The sequence below is a fragment of the Mangifera indica genome, chromosome 17, assembly GCF_011075055.1.
Source record: "Mangifera indica cultivar Alphonso chromosome 17, CATAS_Mindica_2.1, whole genome shotgun sequence".
NCBI classification, from domain to species: domain Eukaryota; kingdom Viridiplantae; phylum Streptophyta; class Magnoliopsida; order Sapindales; family Anacardiaceae; genus Mangifera; species Mangifera indica.
In genome coordinates this window covers 65,036-89,185 of record NC_058153.1, presented here as the reverse complement: position 1 = coordinate 89,185, position 24,150 = coordinate 65,036, and the positions used below count along the sequence as shown (strand labels likewise).

The window sequence follows — 24,150 nt, the reverse complement described above, 5'->3', positions numbered from 1 at the left end:
ATGGTCCGTGTGGTGGGGGCATTGCTTTACATTGCTTCTTCAAACTTTGAATTTGGATGTGAATTCATAGGGTATTGTATAATCCATTTACACCCATTTTCAGGGATGACAGATTAATTCTTTATGACCCAATAATAGTAATGCAAATTGTAGGTTAGGTTGCATGTGTAATCCAATCCATCCATCTCAATTGGAAATCACACAAGAAGAATATGACAAATTGGGATTACGTATGCTAATACTTAGATTTAATGTTAAGCAAAGTAGTGCTTTTGGCCTAAATATGTAAATAAAGCTGTGATTAGATGCATCCTAGTTGCCGAATGAGGACAAATGTAAATAATTGAACAACTTTCAAGACTTATGTTGAGATTGAAAAATACCCATTTCAAATATTATTATTATTATTATTTTTTGTCAAGTGGACATGGTGATGAAATTGGTGGTCTATGACCAGGAATTCATTTAAAAAGAGCCAAGTTGCAGTGATAATAGCACAGAACCCAAGCAGGCCACCCTGGCTTTGTTATGAAATCTGCTCGAGTATGATGATGGAAATAAAATGATACCCTGCATCTGCTTGTCAATATTCAAATGGGGTAGATGGAGAAAATAATTCTTCCCAGGTTCATTGGATTTAATTTTACGGTACTAAAATTTTAAAATATTGCCTGTTGTTCAACTTTTTTGACCAATTTAAGTTGGCATTTTCCTTCTTAAAGCATGCACCCATATTATTATAATACCCACTTGGATTAATTTGGTCTTCCATGATATCCATGTGGTTTATTATTAAATTCACAAGGTTTTGGAAGTTGATATGTGAACTTCTTCAGGCTTCAGCCCCATTTGACTATTTCAATTCTATTATACTGTATCAAGTATTGGGTTCTATGCAATGTACATAATTTTTTCTTGATTATGAAACATCATCACACAAATTAGATTATTACTCCTTTCAGATATGGAAAGATTTGCTGGTCCCAAATGATCTGTGTTTGGTACCACTGTATCAGTTTTGATTGTTACAGGATTCTGCTACATGTGCTTTGGCTTATGGGGGCTGATGTAAATCAACCATTTCTTCTTCTTAACTTTGATTCACACCTCCAATTTAGAGAACTCGAGATTTGCTTTAATGCCCTAAATCTTAAAACCTAAAATCTACAACACCTACTCTTTTACGAGGACTTGAGAAATTGCAAGGAAAATTCCCTCCAGAAAGTGTCATCTTACAGGTAGAATAAATGTATAAGGTCCACATCTTTCTATTAATAGTCTAGTTTAAACATAGCTGACCCACACCCACTTTTAATGTTGGAGAAGGAAAGACAAAGAGATGAGATGATTTCATTTGGAATTAGACTACATATCAAAACAGGTTGAAAAGAATCAAGATTTTTCACACTAATTTATCTAGAATTACTGTATTATAATAACATAAATATGAAACACAACGCATCAGTCATGTCTAATCTAAAAGCAAACACATTGCTCCATACAGTCATATGAAGTGGTTGAATTTAGGTCCATTTTGGAGGCTAATGTTTTCAATTAAATTATCTCTGTGTATCATTAAGAAACTTCTACCTGCCTTTCCCATCACAATCATTGAGTTCCTAATAAACTTAATTATCAGATGCCCCTGTACCGAGAAGAAAAATTTTCTGTTTTTTTAAATGGCCTGTAAACATCAAGTTAATGGATTCTGGCCTGACTTTGTGGGCAGAACCCATTAAGAAACTAGGAAATTACATCTCCTGAGGCCAACCCCAGTTAAGTGAAATGAGGAAAAGGTTGATTAACTGTGAAAAAAGCAGATGAAACAATGACCAATGAAACAAATCAAGCCTCACTTAGTACCAAAGGCTTGTAACTTACAAGCAAAAAGTGAGAGAACACAATAAACAAAGAGATATTATGCTTCCTCAGTCATACAAACCCTCCTGTTCCCAAACATCAACAAGAAAATCCACCATTTCCTGTAAATATCATATGCAATAAGCAGTCATCAAGACTCCAACAGTTTTGCTATCATTAACAAATGATAACAACTGCAGAAAATAAATGGTGTAATTACCGCAAGAGGGACTGGCTGGGCAAAAGGCTTGCTCGTTCCTAGTAAACTTTCATAAGAAGCGTTCCAACTGAAAAGAACAGTAGTTAAATCATATGTAGGATATATGTGACAAAAGTTTATAGCCAGAACAAAATTTCAAAAGATTAAGCTTGTGTTTAGTAGCATGTTAGACATTGCATTAGAATGTGACAAGAAGATTTTGAGTCATTTAATTAAGTTTCATAAGATATAACAAAATCTTCATCAAAAGACATTGGATAATCTATCCTGAAATGAAAGATATTAATCCATGAGTAAAACTAACATCTCAGAAAATTTGAAGAAATACAATGAAAGTCGTATCAAGAGTAAAAGCTAGATATTCAGTGTAGGCCAGAATGAAATTTATGCACCTTATTGTGGGTTCTAGAACCTCCTTTCGATTTTGAGAACTTTTATTTGCAAGCCATTGCTGCCGTGTCTGGTTCCAGAGAAGAAGACCTGCACAGTGAAGGTTCCACAATTAAGGGATTTCAATTGACGAACTGAAATATTAATGAAAAAAGGAAGATAAGAATGTAAGAAGAAAAAGAGGTGCCCATAATTGCAGCAATAACACTAGATAAACATCGGGTAATAAAACATAAAAGTGCGTCTGAAACCTATAAAATTGCACCGCTGGTGTAGAAACAGATAAGTAAAAATGTAATTGACAATAACTATGAGGCAGCTACAGATTTCTGCATGAATGAAGAAACACAAGATAACATAACCAAAGAAAAAGAAAAAACTATGAGGCGAAAATTCAAACCATGTTTCCAAGAAAATCTACCATGTTATTTGGGCTTTTCTTTTCCTTCTGCTCACTAGTATAAACATATAATTTTTTTTTTAATTGAAAGTGCCTACAATAAGATCATTATAGTTGTATCTCTAAGTATGATCAAATTCAAACTGATTAGTTCAATAATTTCAACAGATGCAATTTAAAAAGCAAACATCAGCTCCCAAGTGCCTGACCAAACCCCTCTAGCTGAGGAAACTAAGCAATATCGAGTAAGTAGAGAGATTCAGTGTAACATGCACACACACATTTATATCAAGAATCCAATAGTCAAAATCAAAGCAGTAGAACTTGCCATGATTCACAAATTCAGAAGGATTGTTTGTGCAACAAGAACCATTGATGGGATTGAGGGATTGGTTTGATGCACTAATTGATGACATGGTTCTGGACAGACCTGAATTGTTGTCAATCTCACCAGAGCTGGTGCTCCAGAAATTGTCTATGCTATGTTTCTTCGCTGTTCGGCCTTGAATTCTAGTGAAGCAACCAAAACAGCCCCTGCTCTGTTGCAAATTAGGTTTAACCAAAGACATGATTAGCACCAGAAATCAATGAGTGAATCCTCAATCCAGCATCCGGACAGGAAAATTATTAAATACAATATAAAATGATGTGACCAACAGATTATTAAATTATCATTCTGCCATAAAAGCTTCATTCATTTAATGTGCATTCAAAAGAGATTATTTTTCATGATAAGAAGTAACAGTAGATAAAAAGCAAGGGAAAATTAATAACAAAGGGAAATACTGTAAACAGACAAGCATTAAAGCCCAGAAATATTCTGATGATGCCTGACAGTAGAGCCTTCATTCCTACAATTCAAGAGTTTGTATTTGTTTTCACGATATAACTCATCATATTCTTTAGCTTTTTTTCATTCTACTGTTAATGTTTACACCTTCAAATTACCCTTCCCCAGCATATCTTATGTTCATTCATAATGAAAAAATAAAAAAAGTTTATTTGAAAGCTAATGAGCATCACTCTGCCTTCAGTGATAATCAAAAGTTAAAATTTTCATAATTGAAATAATCTGACTTCCTCATTCAATAAAAAGAAGGGGGATGGAGGAGAAAAAAGAGTAGGGTAGCTGCATTGAGAAGAAATAATTCTAGTTAAACAGGACTTAAAAATGAGCCAAACAAAAAAAAAAAAAAATAGGATCCTGCATCACGTACTTGTTACAATTAGAATAAATGAAGCCTAAAAAATTCATATTAACAACATAAAATAAAAAATGCATCCAGACTCCCACCATCTGATCTAGATTTCAATTCAGTTAGAAGGCTGAACATATGACTAACCATGTAACTGAAACAAAACTCTAGGTACATATCACTAAGCATGTCATTAAGTAATAAAATACAAGAAAGCTAAATTAGAAAAGAAATATAAAGGTTAAAAAGAAAAAGAATTCCATACACTGAAATGAGCATTGAATTTGTTCCCAAATGATTTTAACAACCAATGTGTAAGCATGTGGATATATGCCCCAGAAAACAGAACAAACGAACAACGTGGTTTCTTCAGAAAACATCTCTCCATTTGAACTGGGAAACAATATTTAGAATACATATCTCCTCACAGAAGCCAAAGCAAAAGCAAAACCCCAAGTATATCGCATTGTATAGTATTATAACCGAGTGCCCAAGACTTGAAGAAAAGAATGGAAAACTTAAAAGGTGCCAACACGGCTCCCTTAAAGAACAAGCAAGCACAAAAACAAATGATTCTACACTAAGTAAAAACAAACTTGAACAAAACAAATACACCTTAAATAACAGTTAAGTTTGGTGACTCAGAAAGCTGAAAAACGTAAACAGATTGAAAACTTATTCTGCAAATCTTTAACCCATGAAAAAACTGCAAAATCCTAATGGTTTTGTTATTGTTGGGTCCCAAAATTGATAATTTATGATTCAGTTTTCAATTTCCTTACCCTTTCTGGCTACCTTTTCCGTGCAACCAAACAATAGAAAGTTGAATAAGAGTAAACTATCCCAAACTTTACGTTTCCATTCAATTTTCTACCACCCCTCTGCATTCAAACAGAGAATCTAAACTTAAAATCGTATTCTCTTTTTATCCGCAGAGTTACTTAGAAACCAAATGCAGGCAGCAATCTGGAAAAGAAAAACATAATATAAGATATGTATGTATTCTTTACATGAATGGAAATGAAATGACTGACCCCATGCATGCAAAAAGAGGACAGATCCAAGGCCGGGCGTATCTACAGGATTGCATTTACAAGCACCAAACCACAGGTTTTTTAAGCGAAACTTTATATGCAGAAAGGAGGCTCATAACAGTCCTGCAAAAATTTAAACAAAACCCAATTAAAAAATAAAATACAGGAGTTATATAAAATCCAATGTAGTAAACATAAAAACAGAAGGTACAAACATCAAAAAATGGCACGATTGAAATGGGATTCCTTTTTGGGATCGTCTTGTCTCTCCTTCCTGCAAAAAGTTTGCTTTTTTTGTTTGGGCCCTCTGGTTCAACCAAAGGGCTCTCTCTCTCTCTCTCACTTTCTCTCTGTTTTTTGGTTTTATTTTTTTTATTTTATTTATATAAGTACCTGCTTGAGCAGGTTACGGTGATTTTGGAGAGATTAGGAGTTGGGTAACATCTGTTATTGTTCTGCTTGCACTTGGCAACTGATCTCAAGGTTTAGATTTTGTGGATTAGTGTGTGGCCGAGCGGGCGTTGGATGGTGATTAGGCTTCACTAATGGATGAGATAGATTCAGTTGGTTAGACAGATAATTTTTGTGAGACATGTTCGGATTGGGCCAATTATTGTCCAGAGGTGGCCCTGCTGTTGAGAGAATAAGGGTGGAGCATGTCAAATTGTCAATTCAGGTAGATGAATGTTGGTGGAGGTAGAATGGAATTTATGGGTTGATTGATTGAGGAGGTTAAATTTAGTCAATTATTGAGCAGGGGCAATAATTGTATTGCATCTGTAGTCAGTTGTGTTGTGGTCAGTTTCGCTGGTTTTATGAAAAATACCCCACTCACAAGTCACAGAGTCTTGATTATGATACGACCCCATTTCAGTCCACATAAACTTTCACCACCTAATTTAATTTTGTTCCCAAGTACATGAGACTTGGTATCAGGGAACTCTTCAAATCCTCGAATGGTTTTGATGACTCCATCCTTGGTAACTTGAATGGGATATGGAGTAGATAAACTGGAAGATTATCATGATCCCATTATTTGGCAGAATCTCATTCACTTTTCAAATGCACTGCAGACTTTTCTCGGATGGTTGGATGAATTATGCTTTAGTCCCAGGTGCTCGCAACATAATGCCATTCTGAATCCACATATTGGGATATTGTTAATGATGTGGTTGAAAGAATAGTATATACTTTCTGGAATGTGCATTATGTCCTTTCGTTTCCCGACTAGCCTGTAACAAGACCATCTTTGTATGCTTCATGAACATCATTGGGAAAACCATAAGCAGCACCTCCATCCCAGGCATCAGGCCCTCTAGTTTGCAATGAATGTCATGGCTCACTTGGACCGCCTTTCTTTATAGAAGAAACTGGAAAGTCGGGTTGGTGGAAGTTTCCATGATGCAATGAGTTAAGTCCCAAAGTCATGAAAAGAGGATGTTTTTGTAAATCATACATCAAACCATCCTTCAAATCTCCAAGTGAAGACCTGTCATCAAAACTGTCACACCTTTGTTGGCCTTTTCCTTCAGTAATTCCCCGAGCTTAATTTTGTGTCTTTGTTGTCTGTCCCCCATCAAAGTTATTTCAACATACACAAAGCACCCAGTAATATAAATGAAGTATTTGGTGTTATTGAATATTCATTGCATAAGGTCTAGATAAAAGGATTAGAGATCTAAAATATTCTTGCACCTGTGCATCTTAATACAAAGTAGTCATGCAATCCTGTTGTTTATTAAACTTACAAAGTGTGATTTCTCATCTTTCAATTTAACGTGAATTTTGGAGTTTTATAATATTGGATTAGTATATTAATATACAATAGAAACCTATTTGTTTATTAAATTTTTGACTTGACAAGATTCTCAATTGATGTATGAACTCTTTCAATTAGTGTTGCTCTAACAAGATTTCTATATTTGATTGTAAATATAACATTTGAGGTCAAATGGGCACAATATATACGAAATAACTCCTGTCATTGTGGTTTTGAGGCATGAGTTTTAAGCATTTTCACCCTCGCTACCCTTGCCTTGTTTAAATTAGTGGTTGCATACAGTTGAGAACCAACAACTTCCAGAAACATATGACAAGTTTATAAAAATGTCAATCGATTTGACTAGCAAGAGAAGAACTAACAAATACCTCAGGTCAGGCCCATGCCTTCATTGTAAGGATTGCGAAGATAGTTTGGAAATGAAGTAGTAGCTCATTTGAATTTTATATATATGTATGTATATATTGTTTTCATTGTTTCTTGTGATCAAGTATCAAGAAAGAGATAATCTTACTTTGTTGTATTAAATCCAATCGAAAAATATATGTTCTTGCCTTCTAAAGATAAATTCGAATATGTTTGGACATAATTTACACTCGAATCGAGTTTAACTCGTTTGTCTTATTAATAATATTGTGCACATGGTTGTCGAATCTCCTGCAACACTACATAAACTAACATGAATTTAAACTTGATATTATAATTCGAATCAAACTCGGCACTTTTTTTAACTCAACTCCGTCCAAATTCACTGTTACTGCATTTGCTTCCGGGGATCCCTTAAATATGCCAAAGCATATTCTTCAATTCCTTAGCTATGGCTTAGTTTTGGTCCATTTAAAACCCAATGGGCTAGGTCCAGGTTTAACCCATTACAAAACACCTCCTGAAGTTGAATTATGGGCCAGCAGTAGGAGGAGCTGGTGGTAGCAACGGTATCTGCTTTTGCAGCATTCAGTGCAGCATAAATCAAATCAAATGGCTCAATCACAAATACATTATTCAGAAGAAGAAAGACCTTCCCATTACTATACCAACAAAGGCATTATAATTTATGACGACTACTGTCATGAAACAAGATGAAGAGATTGACTATTTGCAACTCCATAATTGATCTTTCATGAACTGTAAATAATATGTATCCAAAGTCCATCGGAAAAAAAGAACTTTTGCTGTTTTTGTATGGTGATAAAGTTCAAGTCATAATTTTATTATGTATGGAAATTACTTAAATGATGGTATTGTGGGGAGAGAAGGGAGAAAGGTGAGTAGCAGTAGCACGTTATGCATTTATTTGTGTGGTTATGAATAAGGTTTTTTCAGGGTTTTGTAGGTGAAATCTTAATTGCAGCAAGTACTAGTTACTTAGACTTTTATGCCGATTTCACCGACAATTCATGATCTTATAATTGGTTATGCACATATTGTACTCTTTACATGTTGCACTTCTCATTGATACAACTCATTTTTTTCAGTTCTCTCTTATTTATGATCTCTTTCCCCCAAAGATTCAAAGAAAATCATGGTACAATCAAAGAAGTTCAGAGGAGTCAGGCAACGCCAGTGGGGCTCTTGGGTATCTGAAATTCGCCATCCTTTACTGTAAGCTCACCCACTAACATTATTGCTCCTAAAACAATATTAATTTTGGTTTTCTCTACATATGTATGAGTGTTACTTTTACAGGAAGAGAAGGGTATGGCTAGGCACATTTGAGACTGCTGAGGCTGCAGCAAGAGCATATGATCAAGCTGCGATTCTAATGAATGGTCAAAATGCCAAAACCAATTTTCCTGTACCAAAGGTTACTACTCAAACTGCTGCTCATCAACAAGGCAAAGAAAGTGATACTGATGATCAGCATGACTACTCTCCATTTCCTTCCAAGGCTCTTTCAGAACTTCTCAACACAAAGCTTAGAAAGTGTTGCAAAGACTTGTCACCTTCACTTACCTGTCTTAGGCTTGACAATGATAATTCTCATATTGGGGTGTGGCAAAAGCGTGCTGGATCACATTCAAACTCCAGTTGGGTGATGAGGGTTGAGCTTGGCCTACAGAAGAAGACACATCAAGTTTTGGAAGATACAACATCAATCTCATCAACAACTACTGTTCAAGTTGAAGCTACAAATAGAATTGGAAACGATCATGATGAAGATAGAGTTGCAATGCAAATGATCGAAGAACTACTAAATTGCAACTGTCCTTCTAGTTTGGTTATCTAGAATGGTCTTTAATTATGTCTGTCCTTGGTCATCAGAATATATATAGCAAATATGTAAGGTATAAGTACATCTCTGCATATGCAAATAATTACTAAATCCAAATTTGCACTCACTGAGAACTCTCTGAAAATAGTATATTCTCTTATCAGTTTGGAGTGAGATTTATCGTTTATGTGTTGCATACTAGAGTTGACGAAGGTCACTGAACATGGAGGCTGTTATTTTGTTTTTTAAAAAAAAGAAAGGGAAGGAATAATGAGAGATCTTGTCACATATTAATATAGTGGCTCCTAATCAGGGAAAATTTGTGTATAAATTAAAGTCTTTCCCCTCCCTTGTCTGCAATTTAATTATGTTGATGATTTAATAAATTTTTCCTCTCAAGTTATGTGGTCTAGAATAATGGACAGAAAAAGCAACTTCTGGTTTCTCAAGTCAAGTATTTTCTGTTTATTGTCAGCTTCTGCTTGACCCCTTTGCCTCCTCCACAGTGATGGTGATGGATCCAAAATGGTCCACTCCAACCCCCAAATTTCTGCCTTCGTTAATGTGAAAATAAATGGAAGTCCTTACTTTTATAAGTGAGCTGTCAAACAACTCAAAAGGACCCTTTACCTTTATGGTTGAGGCCTGGAGATCAGAAATACAGTGATATGAACAGGTATGTATTATTATGATGGTAGATGAGATGGTCCAGCAGTTCTGAAGCCATTAACATTAAGAGGACAGCTCTAATTTTTCTTTTTTTACGTAGTTGGTTCATCATCAATGCCATCATTCAAATCTACTTGAGCTGTGTTGCTTTCACTTAATAAATCAAATCAATTGAAATGGGTTAGCTGAGTTGCATTTGATGCATGCTTCTCTTTTGATTTCATTTCTTACTTCGTTTCATGTCTCCTTTGCAGGAAAATTTACCCAAATGAAATTATTGTGCAATCTGGACCCCTCATATTTAATCTTTCCAACCATGTCCAAATCAATCCATGACGAATTTTATGTTCTAATTATCTGACAATAACATTTTATCTAACCAAAACTTCATATGTATTATATAAATGCCTCAACCTACCGCTAAAAGGGATTTTTTTTTTTGGTAACGAGCCTACCACTAAAAGATTGGTAATGCATTGGCAGTAAGTTTTGATTTCAATGGTGGCCTGATCTTGAATACTGACAACCATGGCAAATTTGTGTTAAGATTGTTTAGGAACATGCATTCAACACAATTTTGCACAAGTTAGGGTTAGGAGTATGATTAGATTGGATTAGAATGGACTAATTCATAGGAATTAAGTTGAACCTCACTAGATAGAAGTGAACTATACTGAAATTTGGGATGGAATGGGGCTGCTGCATGAAATTTTTTCAGGTTTGGGACACTAGAAACCATCTTTCACCAAACTTGTGAAAATAAAAAACAGAGAAAAAAGGTCAGAGGAGGCTGCCAACAGCAACCTCTACAAACTCATTAAAAGTCACTCTAAAGTCTAGAGTAAGGTAATAATATTTGACAGCACTTTATCAAAAGAGTGGAGAAAGGTCTGCATCATAACATTAATTCTAAAGCATCAAGTCAAGCTTCTTAGTTTCTGATTCAAGGCACAAGGAGAGCTCATCTTAGACCTCTCACCGTTCATTTCAAGAGTGGGACCTTTCATTTGACATGCTGTTTGATGCACAGAGAAAAAGTAGCAATAAGAACTCTCCATGAAGGTTTTGCTGTGATAGCCCACCAGATATTCATGTTTAAAATGTAAAATGAGCAATTACATACCAATTTTATCATGTAAATTCACTATCATTCCCAGTGAAACTTCATGGTTCAAAGGGTAAAAGTTGCAAGGCTGACAAGAGTATAGGTTCAAGCCTTGACAAGATGTTGCTTTGCTGGAGCATCAGTCCAGAAATAGCTTAGGTAAAGGTCAATCATCAAATGCAAAAGGACAACTAGGCATATGTTAAAAAGCTAAAATGTAGAGTGAATCTCCTCGATTACATTTCCTATCATTGGCGAGCAATCATATAATAAAATTTCATGGTAGTTTGCTGGCAAAAACAGGCTAATTGCAGAATTATGTATGCAACCAAATGACAAAAACATAGTATTCAAATTTCCAAAAAAAGCACCTCGCATTCATGATTAATATTTTGATGGGAACCCAACTCAAATGCAGTTCTTCAGTTACCAGTGATATTGTTTGTAGAAAAGAAAGAAGAAAAAACATAGGAACTCACTGAACTTCGGGATATTCTACTGCAATATTTTCATTAACTAGTAATATTGGCCACAATCGGCTACAATGTTGCTAACGAGAACCAACATCAAATTACTAGAAAACAAGACGATCAAGTCCTAGCAATTTGAGAGACCAGATCTCTCCTACATAGCAAAATTAATCCTAGCAATTTGAGACTCCGGTTCTCAATTCAAACCTGCTCAATACAAATATTTTTAGATGCCTTGTCTTCCTTTCTTTCCCCTCTTTATTCTCATTCCTCTTGTAATAGTTTCCCTTATCCTCACTACTCATGTCTTGCCATGTCCATTTCAAACTCTCTGAAACTTCCACTGCAATATCAAGAGTGGTCATACCTATGCCATCAGAGAAAATATATCCATTCCTGTCAACATCTGGAAGATCACGAGTAACCTCAATTGATGGTACTTCTACAGTTGCATATGTAGATGAGAAGTCAATTTATTTGTAACCGTTTCAATCCCATAAGAATATAACATGAAGTAGATTAGAATTGAATAGTCAAACAGAAAATAGAAAAGAGATATACTCTGAGAAACAGAGAGGATATTCTTATTCTCCTCTTAACGAATATTCCAATTCCACCAACATAAAAAAGGCAACTTTATCTTTATGCTCTGTTCTGTTCTGTCATGATTATCTTACCAATTTCAGCTACCCACATCGTATCGTCTTGAATCATCGGAATAATTCACCGGGTTTCTATTATTAGGACTATGAAATTTTGGAAGAGTTTGAGCATATTGATCGAAGAGACATTACCTGATTGGCGAGACAAGTTTTTGTCGTACAAGGATTTGAAGAAGCAGTTGAAGCTCATCCATCCAAAACATGGGGTGAGAAGTAACAAACGCCCCAGATTAGAGGCCCCATACGGCGGAGATTGCGACGAGGACGTTGAGGAGACCAAGCGTCTGAATCAATTCGTTGAGTTGTTGGAAATTGAGTAATGCCTTTTTTGTTGAAAAAGAAGAGGAATACGTTATCAAATCGAAGGTATTTACGATTCCTGTTAAAAATTGAATCTTTACGTTTAATATTATAGAATTGTTGTTTGCAAATACTAGATGAGATTTTTGTTCGTTCTCTGATTTTAGTTCCTGGAAAGGAATTTGGGCTCTGAAGTATTTGGAATTTGGGCTGTTAATTTGTTGAAATGCAGGAGTTGCAAGTGGGGTACCAAAGGCCAAGGGTTCAAATAAACAGTTGATGAAAGTAGGGAGGGACATGTTAATTTTCATGGGGGAAATGTTAATTTTCATGGGGAGATGGTTTTGTTGGAGAATTACAGTGGGGAGATGGTTTTGTTGGAGAATTACAGTGCCCTTAATTACACAGGTAAATTTCTTTATCTTGGTCTTTTCATTTCAGTTACTGATGTCCTTTCTATGAGGCTAACTGCATCTCCTAAAAGTTAGTGGGAGGCTTTGGATCTGCTTGGTAGTATTTGCCAAGCTTATTCTCGCAAGCACAACACAAACCAGGCTGTTATTCAAATGATTTATTACTTGTATGTTTTGGTGAAAGCCTCTTTTAAAGGCATATAACCTTTGAGCAGTTACCAGTGCCTGGTTTACAAAATACTTATTGCATCTGGCCAAATTGATGATGTGATATTAGAATATTTGGATATGGTTTTAATTGAGTTGACATCAGTTGGATGGCATAGCTTAACTTTCATCTTCTCATCAGTTTAATGTTAAATGGGTTTAATATATTCCCCCTGTTGATAGGGTAAATAATTCTGTGCAAAGATAAGTAGTATGGATACTGTTGTAGACAATCTTGGGAAAAGATAGGAATAGCTTTAATTTACCCATATGCCGACGAATCTTTTGTAATACAAGTAGCTCATAATTAGAGAGGAATATGTCTAGGCTGAGTACTTGGTGGCTGACTTTATTGTGATTAAAATCAAAATCAATTAATTGCAAGAAGTGAATGGATTTCTGAGGGCTTTCTTTGGTCTTATGATGGTATGCTTTAAGAGGAAAAAAAGAAAAGGGAAAGTTCTTTATATACTGTGGTTTTTGGGTTGCTTCTAATAGTATAGCACTGAGTATTTGTTATGGCTTGAGCCACTGGTAACCTTTCCAGATCCTGATTTGTTATGTGCAGGATTAGTTAAGATATTAAAGAAATATGACAAGCGAAGCAGTGCTCTTATTCGATTGCCCTTCATCCAGAAGGTATTGCAACAACCATTCAATACAACTGATGTGCTTAACAAGCTTGTGAATGAGTGTGAGACAATGCTGGATTATCTTTTCTCCAAGAACGAACTATCACCCTCGTCTGAAGGAACTGAAGAGAGAGCAAGCTGTGACACAAATACTTTGACAGATAATAAAAATGGGCTTCTAACGGTTCCCAAAGAACTTCAAGAGATAGAGAACATGGAAAGCATGTATATGAAGCTAACACTGTCGGCACTGCATGTCTTGAAGGAGATTCGAAGTGGAAGCTCAACTGTGAGCGTGTTCTCACTTCCTCCTTTGCAAAGTAATATATTGGAAGAGGGGTGGAAGAAAGTTGCTGTCTTAGAGCAAGCAGCCAGATAGATTTGTAATCTTTTGACCATAAAAATTGAGGGATGGATCTTTGCTCTTATTTCCTTCCTTTTTGTTCCTCACACGACTGAGATTAGTTGCCTACAGGTTGTTGTATGTTTGACTCAGCTCTGGAATCATGGATGAAAGTTGTTGCGGAAATCAGTATCTAAATGTAACACATTTATTTAATTCTCATCACTTAAATGTAAGAAGATTATTAAAATTAATTTTGCAGTTCTGTTGAAACAACTGAACTTGTGGACATAAATGGAAGAATATTTACAAACAAGGGGGTAAATTTTTTGTTTTTAACCGCTAAATAATTTTGATGAAAGTTCTATGCGACGTGACCATCCTATAACTGTGTTGTTATTAATATATAATATATATTTAAAGACAACCAAGAGAGAGCGCCTGTAGCTCAGTGGATAGAGCGTCTGTTTCCTAAGCAGAAAGTCGTAGGTTCGACCCCTATCTGGCGCGTAATCATTTTCCAATTCCAAATCTCTGTGGGTGCAAAGAATGAGTCTTTGCATGAATTATCTATTCAGACTTGTAACTTGTAAGCCAATCACTGCAAGGATTTCCCTTCCTGATTACCCTTCCCCGTTCTCCTTTAATTTCATGGCGGTGGATTTTGCATTGGCTTAACCGCTTTGCTTGGTTACCATTTATTTCCCTTGAGAACCAGAGTATCCCCTCCCATAGCTTATGAAGATTGTTATTCCTCGTTTCGCTTGAATGGTTAAGTCAACAAGTATAATCTGAACCATGCTTGAGATGGCTGATGGGGTTGCTGAGCGTGTGTCTATGAATGATTTGGATGTAATTTCGAGACAGGAGAAATGTCCATGGAAGAATGGAGTCAATTTCCAGCGGTGGTGGTTTATTTTTCCGGGTTGGATTTTTTGTAGGAAAGGGGCATCATCCATGCAGAGTTTTTGTAGAAGAAAGGATTGAAGGAGGTGAGAGTGGTGGAAGCTGAGAAGGAGTCACATGTATGTGTTTCATGAATATTACCCTGAATCTGAGTCGACTCCTTTGCTTCAACATCAAATGTCCGAGTTTATGAAGAGCTATTAGTTAGAATCTTAAAATGTTATCACTAGCTATTAGTCTCAAATGAAGCTAGCTCCATTGCAGTTCCCCCACAGTTTATCCTTTTCCCCTCTGCAGCAGAACTTATGAATCAAGCAGATGAATAGATGAAAATAAATTGTGTGACATTACCCCCAAAGCCAACATGAAGCACCTTTGTCTTGACCAGGAAGATGACAGACACATATCGAGATTGGCCCGAAAAGTTGCCACTGGCCCTGTAGGGGTATCGGACCTCCATTCGGACTTCCACCGGCCTGCACCCAGTGGATTATAAGTCTAAACAACCTGCATGTAGAGAAGCTTAAACTGGCAAAGGAGAAAAGTCTAACCTTGGCTTTAACAGAATGAAGTTTAGTAGCTGTAGAATTTGATGACACATGATGAACCTAATACAGCTTTTCATTTATGGGTCTCTGTGCATAAAAACTTATGAAACAACTGTTCAGATTAGAGTTGTTACTTGGTTTGAATTTTGCTCTTGTGGGATGGGCAGGGGCAAAAGATGAAGCAGAAGCCACTGATTAGCGTAGTAGGTCTTCTAGTGGTTGGCAATCCTAACAACAGAGGATTAAACTAAAGAGAACTCAACTAGTGTGTTGGCAGCTATGCTCCAAGCCCAGTCCTAATTGCCAACCATAGCTTTAGTTAGTCTGACCCAACCCAACTTAATTTATAGGGAAGGTTAGATTCAAACTAAGATTGTGTTTACATTTCTTTTTATAAAATGAGATGTGTTTGAATTGAGTTAGATCAAATACAAAATTAAATTATTTTTAAATTGTATTCAAACTTCAATTCATTAATTTTGAATAATTTCTTTTAAATTCAAAGCAATGTTAAACTTTACTTTGTTTAGGGTTGGTCCAGTACCACTGCAGCCCAAATTTTAGAGCAAATAGATTCAACCATTCACGGTATTGCAGCTCTATAAAATACACGCGAACAAACTATTTACAAAAAACGATTTTTTTAAAAAATAAAAAATACAATTGTTTATTGGGCTAAACAGCCCAACTCGTTGGAAGGTGAATTGAATATCGTTAACAAAAATAAATTTAGGGGATTTTGGGCCACATATCGGAGTTCACCTTCTATATAAGACGCTCTTAGTCCCTCTACCCTAGATATCTGTCTCTTCGATCTCATCACTCACAAATATTTTCCTTTTTTCTTTTGGCTAATTCTTTTCCTTTGCAGCAGCCTCTCAATTTTTCCCTCTCCCCAAATCCTAACCTTCAAACCTCCAGCCTTCTTCTAACAGGCTAGCAGGTACAACTCTAAGTTCGTCTAATTCGTTTTCGTTTTGATATTTATAACCGGTGGTTTCTTCGATTTAATGGTCGAAACCCTAATTAATAAAGATCTAATATGTATATATTTTTTTCATTTTGTTTTACAGGATGGGAGAGACCAGGGACAACGAGTACGAGGATGAACTTCTTGACTATGAGGAAGAAGATGCTCAAGCTCCTGACTCTGTCGCTACCAAAGCCAATGGTGAAGCCGCCAAGAAGTAAGTGCTATATCCATTTTTATTTCTATTTTCGTTTATTATTTTGCCAAGATTCTGATTTGATTTGGTCTGGAAATGTTTTGATGTTTTTTATTTTATTTGTTACCTCTTTTAAGTTTTGAAATAGTAATTGAGCTTGAAATTGCAGTTAAGCATTTTATTTAATGTAAGTTAGTAATTTAAAAATTTTCCCTTTCACTGGGAGCAGGGGCTATGTTGGAATTCACAGTTCAGGATTCAGGGACTTCCTTTTGAAGCCAGAGCTTCTTCGAGCTATCGTGGACTCTGGATTTGAGCATCCATCAGAAGGCAAATTACCATCTTTATTTTACTAATTGAAATTTCTGTTTTGGTGTAATATAATGATTTTCCTTTTTCTTTTTAATTTAATGTTACAAGTTAAATAGGATATTGAATAATTGCTGGTGTGATGTTGTGTTGTACTTATGTTTTTGAGCCTACTATGTCCAACCCTCATAGGTTTACCCATTGTTGTATGTCACTTGGATGTAAGAGGGGTTTTCTAGTTCATTTCTTCTAACTAAATGTGATATAGAAGAGGCAGAATTTTTGTGGTTATGCATGATTTGTGGCAGTGTGGTTTTCTTTTCTTTAAATTAATTTATGTACTTTATCTACTGTATCTAAAATCGTGTTCTTATGGTGTTGTAGGTAATATACTACTATCACACTATTGATTTCGGAGCAGTATTCTGGTTTGGTAAACCTTTCATCACGGACGTTATATTTTACTTACCTACGGTTCCTTGGATACGATTTTATTTGGTTCTTCATCAGTGCAACATGAATGTATACCTCAAGCTATTTTGGGGATGGATGTCATTTGCCAAGCTAAATCTGGGATGGGAAAGACTGCAGTTTTTGTTCTTTCAACCTTGCAGCAAACTGAGCCAAACCCGGGCCAAGTTACTGCACTTGTTTTATGTCATACCAGAGAGTTAGCTTATCAGGTATATTCAAGTTCTTTTGTCTTTGTCTGGAGCCCCTGTTATTTATATTTATCATATTATTGATTCATACACTTTTCCTCATTTTTGTTACTCACACTTAACAGATCTGCCATGAGTTTGAGCGATTCAGTACATATCTGCCTGATATCAAGGTTGCTGTCTTTTATGGTGGTGTTAATATCAAAAGTCACAAAGATCTGCTGAAAAATGAATGCCCTCAAATTGTTGTTGGCACACCAGGAAGAATACTAGCTCTTGCAAGAGATAAAGACCTATCATTGAAGAATGTGAGGCATTTTATCCTTGATGAATGTGACAAGATGCTTGAATCACTCGGTATGCCCCCGGCCCTTGCTCAAGAATTCAACTAAATTATTTTTTATTTCCTGGACTTGTAGAATATCTCAATTCCTATTTTAAGTATCTTGAGATTGGTTCCACTTATATTCTTCTTATGTTTTCGTATTTTACAGACATGAGAAGAGATGTGCAGGAGATATTCAAGATGACTCCTCATGATAAGCAAGTTATGATGTTTTCGGCAACACTCAGCAAAGAAATCCGCCCAGTCTGCAAGAAATTTATGCAAGATGTAATGTCTTATGGCCAGAACTACTTGAATTTACAAGTCCCATATTTTTTTAATAATGTCAACTTTCTACAAGAGTAACATAGAAGTCTTATAATGCGGCGGTTCTATGACCATATGCTGCCATTGGTGTTTGTCTATCTGGTGGTAATTTCTAGTCACAAAGCCGGAAATCTAGTCTAGTGTGTAATTGGGAAATAATGAGAAGTTGCAACCTCTTAGGATACCGCAAAGCTGTGGGATATGTTATAATGCTGAACCTTTGTTCAGTTAGGCTTAGTATTTTTTTTTCTTTTTTCTAGGCCACATGTTGGGAGTTGGTTCAATTTTTCTGTAGTTGACAGGGGTGGTTTGGGTTGTGTGGGGTGGGTGGGCTTCTCAGGGTTGTGTATGGTCTTTTCATAGGTATATGTTTAGCAACAGTGGCTCTTCTTGCTGTGACAAAAAAAGTTATCTACAAGGAGACAAATCAGATTGAAGGAATCTCAACTGAAGGGATGTGCATCCATCATACATTTCGTTCTGGATTCCATTAACTTGAGGAAGGTTCCTAATATGATTTACTATGACATTTGTTCCTTTCAGCCAATGGAAATATATGTTGATGATGAGGCCAAGTTGACTCTTCATGGTCTTGTACAGGTATGTGGCCAGGGGCATTATATTTTAGTTTCTCTACTAGTTCACTGGCATTCAGCTTGTATCTCACTTTTACCATTTGAAATAGCACTACATCAAATTGAGTGAGCTGGAGAAGAATCGGAAGCTGAATGACCTCCTTGATGCATTGGACTTTAATCAAGTTGTAATCTTTGTCAAAAGTGTGAGCAGAGCTGCAGAGTTGAACAAGTTACTTGTTGAATGTAATTTTCCCTCTATATGCATCCATTCTGGGATGTCTCAGGAAGAAAGGTTTGTATGTCTTTTTAAAATAATCCTTTGCTTTTGTAATTATCTTTAGCTGCCAACTGTAACCATTTGCTTTAGTAATTTTTGTGAATGCTTGTTTATGTTATATAAATGGTCAGAGTTGTACCTGTTGTTGTCTGACTTTCTTGCCTTGTACTATATCTGTTGTTAATATACTTCATCTCTTTGTTTTACTCTCTTTTTTTGCATCCAGTAGATGCAACATCGCCCTTGGAGAGTAAAGGTAAACTTTATAGCAAATATGTAATGGATTGTATTTGCCATGCTTTCATAGCGGTGGATGTGGAAGACTCAGGGAAAAGTCCAACAGATACCAATGGATTAAATTTACTTGTAATTATAAGAGGCAAATATGTGCAGTATTCAGTTTTCCCTGAATGTTTGTTGTCCATGTTGTTATGTAATGCATTGTATGTGCCATGGTTTTGTGGCAGTAAATATGGAAGACTCAGTGAATAGTCCAACAGATACCGATGGATTAATTTGAGACGTGATTATACGAGGCAAATATGTGCAGGATTAAGTTTTCCCTGAATGTTTGTTGTCTGTGTGGTTATTTTGAACGTTCTACCGCATTGGTTACTTGGTGAATTGCTGTAATTGTGTTTGATTGTATTTCTTTCAAATTTTGAGACCTGGTCATCCAGCTTTGATTTATATCTCTCCTTGGTAATTTTTACCAGTAAATTTATATAAATATCTAACTACTTTGACATATAAATATTCCAAGAATTGCTTTAATTGTGTTTGATTGTATTTCTTTCAAATTTTGAGATCTGGTCGTCCAGGCTTGATTTATATCTCTCCTTGGTAATTTTTCCCAGTAAACCTATATAAATATTCAACTTCTTTGACATATGATTTATCTGGAATAATAAAAACTTCTTGTTTCTGTTTCTTCATAAATTGTAATGTCTGTGTACTTTTGGTTCTCATTTTGTTCTATATATTATTTATCTGCAGTGATTATTTCTCTATATCCACATTGCTACTGGATTATTTGCACATTATGTGGCTGAATTTTTCATTTTTTTGTTTTTGTCAATGTTTATGGAAATGTGCCGCGGGTTTTTTGTAAATGTGGATTTATCCTTGTTGGCAGAAATTTAGCCTTGATTTAAACAAGGTTGAATTAATTTTTTTCTATCTTCCTTTAGTTTTAAGTCTATGCTTTTCTTATTCCTGTTGAAATAAATTATCAGTTTTGCTTTATATGTTGGATCTTCTGTATTCTATATTAGTTAACTCCCAGTGTCCATTGGTTTAACTTTCTACCATCCTGGTGAATGTTGGAGTTTTGTGCTTGATTTAAGTTGTGCATTTTTAGCTGGATGATAGTATTGGGTGTTTAAATCAGTGGCCGAATTAATGTAATTTTGGTTGGTTATTTTAGATGTTACAGAACTGACATGAGGCTTCTATGATTGGAAGCTTGTTTTTATCAGAAACATAAGTTTGCAATACTGTTTGTTTTGTTTGTGTGCTTTTAACGGTTTTGTTGTTTACTGCAGAAGTAATACATTTAAGCTGTTTTAAGAATGCATTTACTATAAAATCAAGTCATTTTTAACTCATCTTTGAGCATTAAGTCTCTCTTTTGGTTCTCCTTTAAATGTCATTTTGGTTGTTACAAGCATGGGAAAACCGTCTGTTATGTACAATTGATGTCTTTTTTCTTGTTTTATTTTGTTTGTGTCTAAATTTGTGTTGTGATTTTCCATTTTGTAGAGGTAGCAGAAAATTGACTGTGGTTGAGCGTTTAAAAATGTTCCTGGCTTGGGTGATATGATTTTGAATTTTCTTTGGTTTGATCCTCTTGAAATATATTCAACAAAAGAAAACAAAGAATCTGGCATATGTTGTATGTCTAGCAGTATATGTATTTCTTATCCGTGATTTGATTTTAGTTTTTTTATTATGGATCTGGTGAAGATCCTGATTGTATTCTTTAATTCCTGTGGTATTCTCTTTCCTGATCTTTATATTGTCTGTTTACTATGTCTGCAATGTTGAAGGCCAACTCCAGAAACACTTGTTTCTACTGCCATCTCTATATCTGAAGCATGTCTAGCTAGTTTTTGACTTGTAGTAGTAACTCTCATATTATAGTATAGGTTCCATCTTCAGATCAAACCTCTCTCCCTTCATTGTGTGGATGGGTTGGTTGAGATGAAGAAAGTAGAAGAAATAAATTTTTGGAATGTGATTTGTGTTGTTTGTGAAAATTAAGATAAGCATTAGCACTGACAGTGGTTAAAGGTTGAATCATTGAGCAGACTGATATTTGCTTGTAGGTTGACACGTTACAAGGGTTTCAAGGAGGGAAACAAGAGGATTCTTGTGGCCACAGATTTGGTTGGAAGAGGAATTGACATTGAGCGTGTCAATATTGTCATCAATTATGACATGCCAGATTCTGCTGACACTTATCTTCACAGGGTAGGTTAAATTTAACATATGGTCATTCATTTCTGTTGAGAATTTGTTTCTGGGCTTTGTGCTTATGCCAATGGTTGAATCTTGCAGGTTGGTAGAGCTGGTAGGTTTGGCACTAAGGGTCTTGCAATTACTTTTGTTTCCTCTGCATCTGATTCCGATATTCTTAATCAGGTTTCAAATCAATGTTCTGTGTTATTTTGTTTTTTTTAAACCATCTATATTACATTTTTTTGTTCTTTTTCTCATTATTTGTGTGTATATATCTTTATTTTGTTTGTTAATTGACTCTAGGTTCAAGCAAGATTTGAGGTGGATATAAAGGAACTTCCAGAGCAGATTGATACATCTACATACAGTATGTTTCATGTTGCTTAAGTCTTTGGTTTAGTGATTTAGGTTACTTTATTGTGGAATTCTAATTGATCTGAAGTTGTTTGTTTCTATAGTGCCATCATAAGGGAAGGATGATGGAGGGAGGCTTTTTGAAGTTAAATCTGGATGTGGGTTCCGCTGGCCCTTTTATGTACCTCTTGAAACTGAAGTCCAATATGATCTACATATGTGATATTGGAGACACCAAGTCGGATAGATTCTCTTATTCTCAGTTGTTTTATACTGCTTTGTAGAGTTGCATCTAAGACCTTTTATTCTGTTGCTTTTGGGAACTTTACTACTAGTATTTTTTTTTTTAAATTTTGCATTAGAATTGCATATAAATTCTGGTGATAGTTTGGTGTTGATGATTAGATTGTTAGACATGATTTTAATGTTATAATTTAATAAGTTGGACTTATTAGGTACCTATTGTAGGATATTCGAGACATGAAGTGAATTAGATTGTAGTTTAGTGGAGTGTTTGTATTAGCGGTCGGTTTTTAAGTTAAAATTTCAGGTTCAACTAAATGAGAATGTGGACATGTCTTTGTCAATGAGATTATTTATTATACCTTTTTTATGCTTTATTATAATAATATAGCACTCAGGGCAGCCGTGTTGAACGTATAGATTGTGCTTTAAAATCCAAATCGCAGTTAGAGCTCACATATGGGATTTATCCAGCCAGGGTTCTTGTTCTGGATTTCTGGCTAAGCTTCCATAATGTCAAGGGTCTTGTCATAGATGGGTCGGGATTGGGTGGACCTCCAACATTAAACTCTTATTTGTATTGTACACATCTTACAAGATGATGCGGCCAAGGGTAAAAGAATTCGGTTCATTTTAAGTTGCTCATCTTGTTGCAGGTTTCTCACTTGCACAACTGTCATAATCTCCCGAGTCATAGGAGTCAATGTTGTTAACAGTCCAAAAGCCTAATCTCAATAAGCGACATAATGCTGGTGGTATTGACATTTCTTCGTCAGCCAACATTAGTATACCACACTGTTTGTGCTGAACTGATGACTGGCCTGCAGTTCTATCGACAGGGGCTCCTCCTTTATCATCATTACCGTCCTTCTCTGTGGACCATTAGGTAATTTGAAAAAGGCCTTGTAATCATTTTTACTAAGATTCCTTAATCGAAATCTACAGTTTTGGCAAAACCTCCATCTTGTCTCGTGCTATTACGTATACAAATGGTCAAAACTCGGGATTTTGTAAAAGCATTGATTTGGGTTAGTTTTAGGCACTAGTTTCTTGGATATTAAGTAAAGTCGTGTATTTTGACTTGTTAGATAGCGGATGGAATAATAGAAGTTGAATTGTATATTAAAAATTTAATTTTATATGTTGTATTATATGGTATAGTTTTTAAAAAATAAAATAATAAAATATTAATAAAATAATTATAAAAGATAATTGATTTATCAATATTTTAAAAAATATTACAAATATTTTTGAAAATTTAAATTTCTTACATGTATTTTTATTATATTATTATTTTTTTAAAAAGTGTATTGATAATATATATTATATTGTAAAATATGTTTATTGTATTATATTAATTATGATAAATCTTATAATATATATTATTTTTTATCTGTATCATATTATATCATATCGTAAGATATGTATTATATATTATAAGATATTAATAACTATGGATGAAATTAAAGGGAATTTAATTCTCCTTGGTGTATGTTATAGCCTATGAAAATAATCAAAAGAAGGTGTTTTTGTAAAATTGTGAATTATACAAAAGACATTCCAAAAAACCGTTGGATGTTTCCTCACCCTCTGTTGGTCTTACGATCTAACCTACAAAAAATGATTAAAAGTGAGGTTTATCTACCTACTCAGGAGAGGATGGAAGAGAGGTATATATATTAATTAACCTTGATAAGTAATGTATATTATACACAAATTAATTATTAATTATTGTGTAAGTGATGGAAGCAGTACTCATCAGCAGCAGTGAAGGTGATGATGCAACATACATGGGTGTGTAAGGAAGTTGGGCGGAGGAGCGAGCAATTACATTGAATTGCAGTAACGAAATTGGTTGCTTTAACATTAAAATGAGGCAAGTAAACATCACTTCATCCGTTCCAGGAGAAGAGATTCATGCCCGTGGAACTTCCACCTTGTCCCTATGAAAGAAGCTTTCTCATACAAGATCAGAACAATTGAACTATATATGTAATATGAATTGAGATATGGTTTTATATGCATAAGCTTCCTCTTCGCTCTCCATTTTGTGTCTAGTTCTTACCTATTCTAAAAACTTGCATGGAATTTATACGTCAAAA

General features: G+C 35.2%; 3 protein-coding genes, 1 long non-coding RNA gene, 1 other non-coding gene and 1 pseudogene across 14 annotated transcripts; 4 read left to right on the top strand and 2 right to left on the bottom strand.

Annotated features, from left to right (window-relative positions):
• Positions 1-1,648: 1,648 nt before the first annotated feature.
• Positions 1,649-5,775, bottom strand: LOC123200545. 9 transcript variants are annotated; one of them, XM_044615757.1, is made up of 8 exons: positions 5,316-5,775; positions 5,077-5,223; positions 4,849-4,947; positions 4,332-4,459; positions 3,199-3,409; positions 2,473-2,560; positions 2,081-2,147; positions 1,649-1,982 (listed from the first exon to the last, which is right to left on the bottom strand). In XM_044615757.1, exons 4-8 carry the CDS (start codon positions 4,452-4,454, stop codon positions 1,929-1,931), a joined length of 543 nt encoding a protein of 180 aa, XP_044471692.1. In that variant the 5' UTR covers positions 4,455-4,459; positions 4,849-4,947; positions 5,077-5,223; positions 5,316-5,775; the 3' UTR covers positions 1,649-1,928. The 9 variants fall into 9 exon arrangements, with proteins under 9 accessions (XP_044471692.1, XP_044471690.1, XP_044471691.1 ...); XM_044615755.1 differs by having other exon boundaries at positions 4,849-5,032; positions 5,101-5,223; XM_044615756.1 differs by having other exon boundaries at positions 5,101-5,223.
• Positions 5,776-8,248: 2,473 nt separating this feature from the next.
• LOC123200544 (ethylene-responsive transcription factor SHINE 2-like) lies at positions 8,249-9,219 on the top strand. The gene is made up of 2 exons (XM_044615754.1): positions 8,249-8,482; positions 8,567-9,219. Exons 1-2 carry the CDS (start codon positions 8,403-8,405, stop codon positions 9,105-9,107), a joined length of 621 nt encoding a protein of 206 aa, XP_044471689.1. The 5' UTR covers positions 8,249-8,402; the 3' UTR covers positions 9,108-9,219.
• Positions 9,220-11,350: 2,131 nt separating this feature from the next.
• Positions 11,351-12,272, bottom strand: LOC123200543. The gene is made up of 2 exons (XR_006498602.1): positions 12,131-12,272; positions 11,351-11,778 (listed from the first exon to the last, which is right to left on the bottom strand). It is a non-coding gene; the product is annotated as an uncharacterized LOC123200543 (long non-coding RNA).
• LOC123200542 lies at positions 11,778-14,169 on the top strand (annotated as a pseudogene).
• Positions 14,170-14,330: 161 nt separating this feature from the next.
• On the top strand, positions 14,331-14,403 carry TRNAR-CCU. Its single transcript has one exon. It is a non-coding gene; the product is annotated as a tRNA-Arg (tRNA).
• Positions 14,404-16,129: 1,726 nt separating this feature from the next.
• Positions 16,130-22,392, top strand: LOC123200593 (DEAD-box ATP-dependent RNA helicase 15). Of its 2 annotated transcripts, none has more exons than XM_044615850.1 (12): positions 16,130-16,290; positions 16,421-16,534; positions 16,743-16,843; positions 17,333-17,505; positions 17,610-17,841; positions 17,979-18,097; positions 18,680-18,736; positions 18,822-19,006; positions 21,319-21,463; positions 21,551-21,634; positions 21,755-21,818; positions 21,910-22,392. In XM_044615850.1, the coding sequence occupies exons 2-12, from the start codon at positions 16,422-16,424 to the stop codon at positions 21,918-21,920; spliced, it is 1,284 nt and encodes a 427-aa protein (XP_044471785.1). In that variant the 5' UTR covers positions 16,130-16,290; position 16,421; the 3' UTR covers positions 21,921-22,392. The 2 variants fall into 2 exon arrangements, with proteins under 2 accessions (XP_044471785.1, XP_044471786.1); XM_044615851.1 differs by having other exon boundaries at positions 16,141-16,290; positions 17,207-17,505.
• The last annotated feature ends 1,758 nt before the right edge of the window (positions 22,393-24,150 follow it).

Excerpts from the sequence above, each read along its gene's own strand:
- LOC123200593 (XM_044615850.1), top strand. The coding sequence starts at position 16,422 with ATGGGAGAGACCAGGGACAACGAGTACGAGGATGAACTTCTTGACTAT. Across the intron at positions 17,506-17,609 it reads CCAGAGAGTTAGCTTATCAG|ATCTGCCATGAGTTTGAGCG; the intron begins GTATATTCAAGT and ends CACACTTAACAG. Across the intron at positions 19,007-21,318 it reads GGGATGTCTCAGGAAGAAAG|GTTGACACGTTACAAGGGTT; the intron begins GTTTGTATGTCT and ends ATTTGCTTGTAG.
- LOC123200545 (XM_044615757.1), bottom strand. The coding sequence starts at position 4,454 with ATGGAGAGATGTTTTCTGAAGAAACCACGTTGTTCGTTTGTTCTGTTT. Across the intron at positions 3,410-4,331 it reads AATTCAATGCTCATTTCAGT|AGCAGGGGCTGTTTTGGTTG; the intron begins GTATGGAATTCT and ends AATTTGCAACAG. Across the intron at positions 2,561-3,198 it reads TTCTGAATTTGTGAATCATG|GTCTTCTTCTCTGGAACCAG; the intron begins GCAAGTTCTACT and ends TTCACTGTGCAG.
- LOC123200544 (XM_044615754.1), top strand. The coding sequence starts at position 8,403 with ATGGTACAATCAAAGAAGTTCAGAGGAGTCAGGCAACGCCAGTGGGGC. Across the intron at positions 8,483-8,566 it reads GAAATTCGCCATCCTTTACT|GAAGAGAAGGGTATGGCTAG; the intron begins GTAAGCTCACCC and ends TTACTTTTACAG.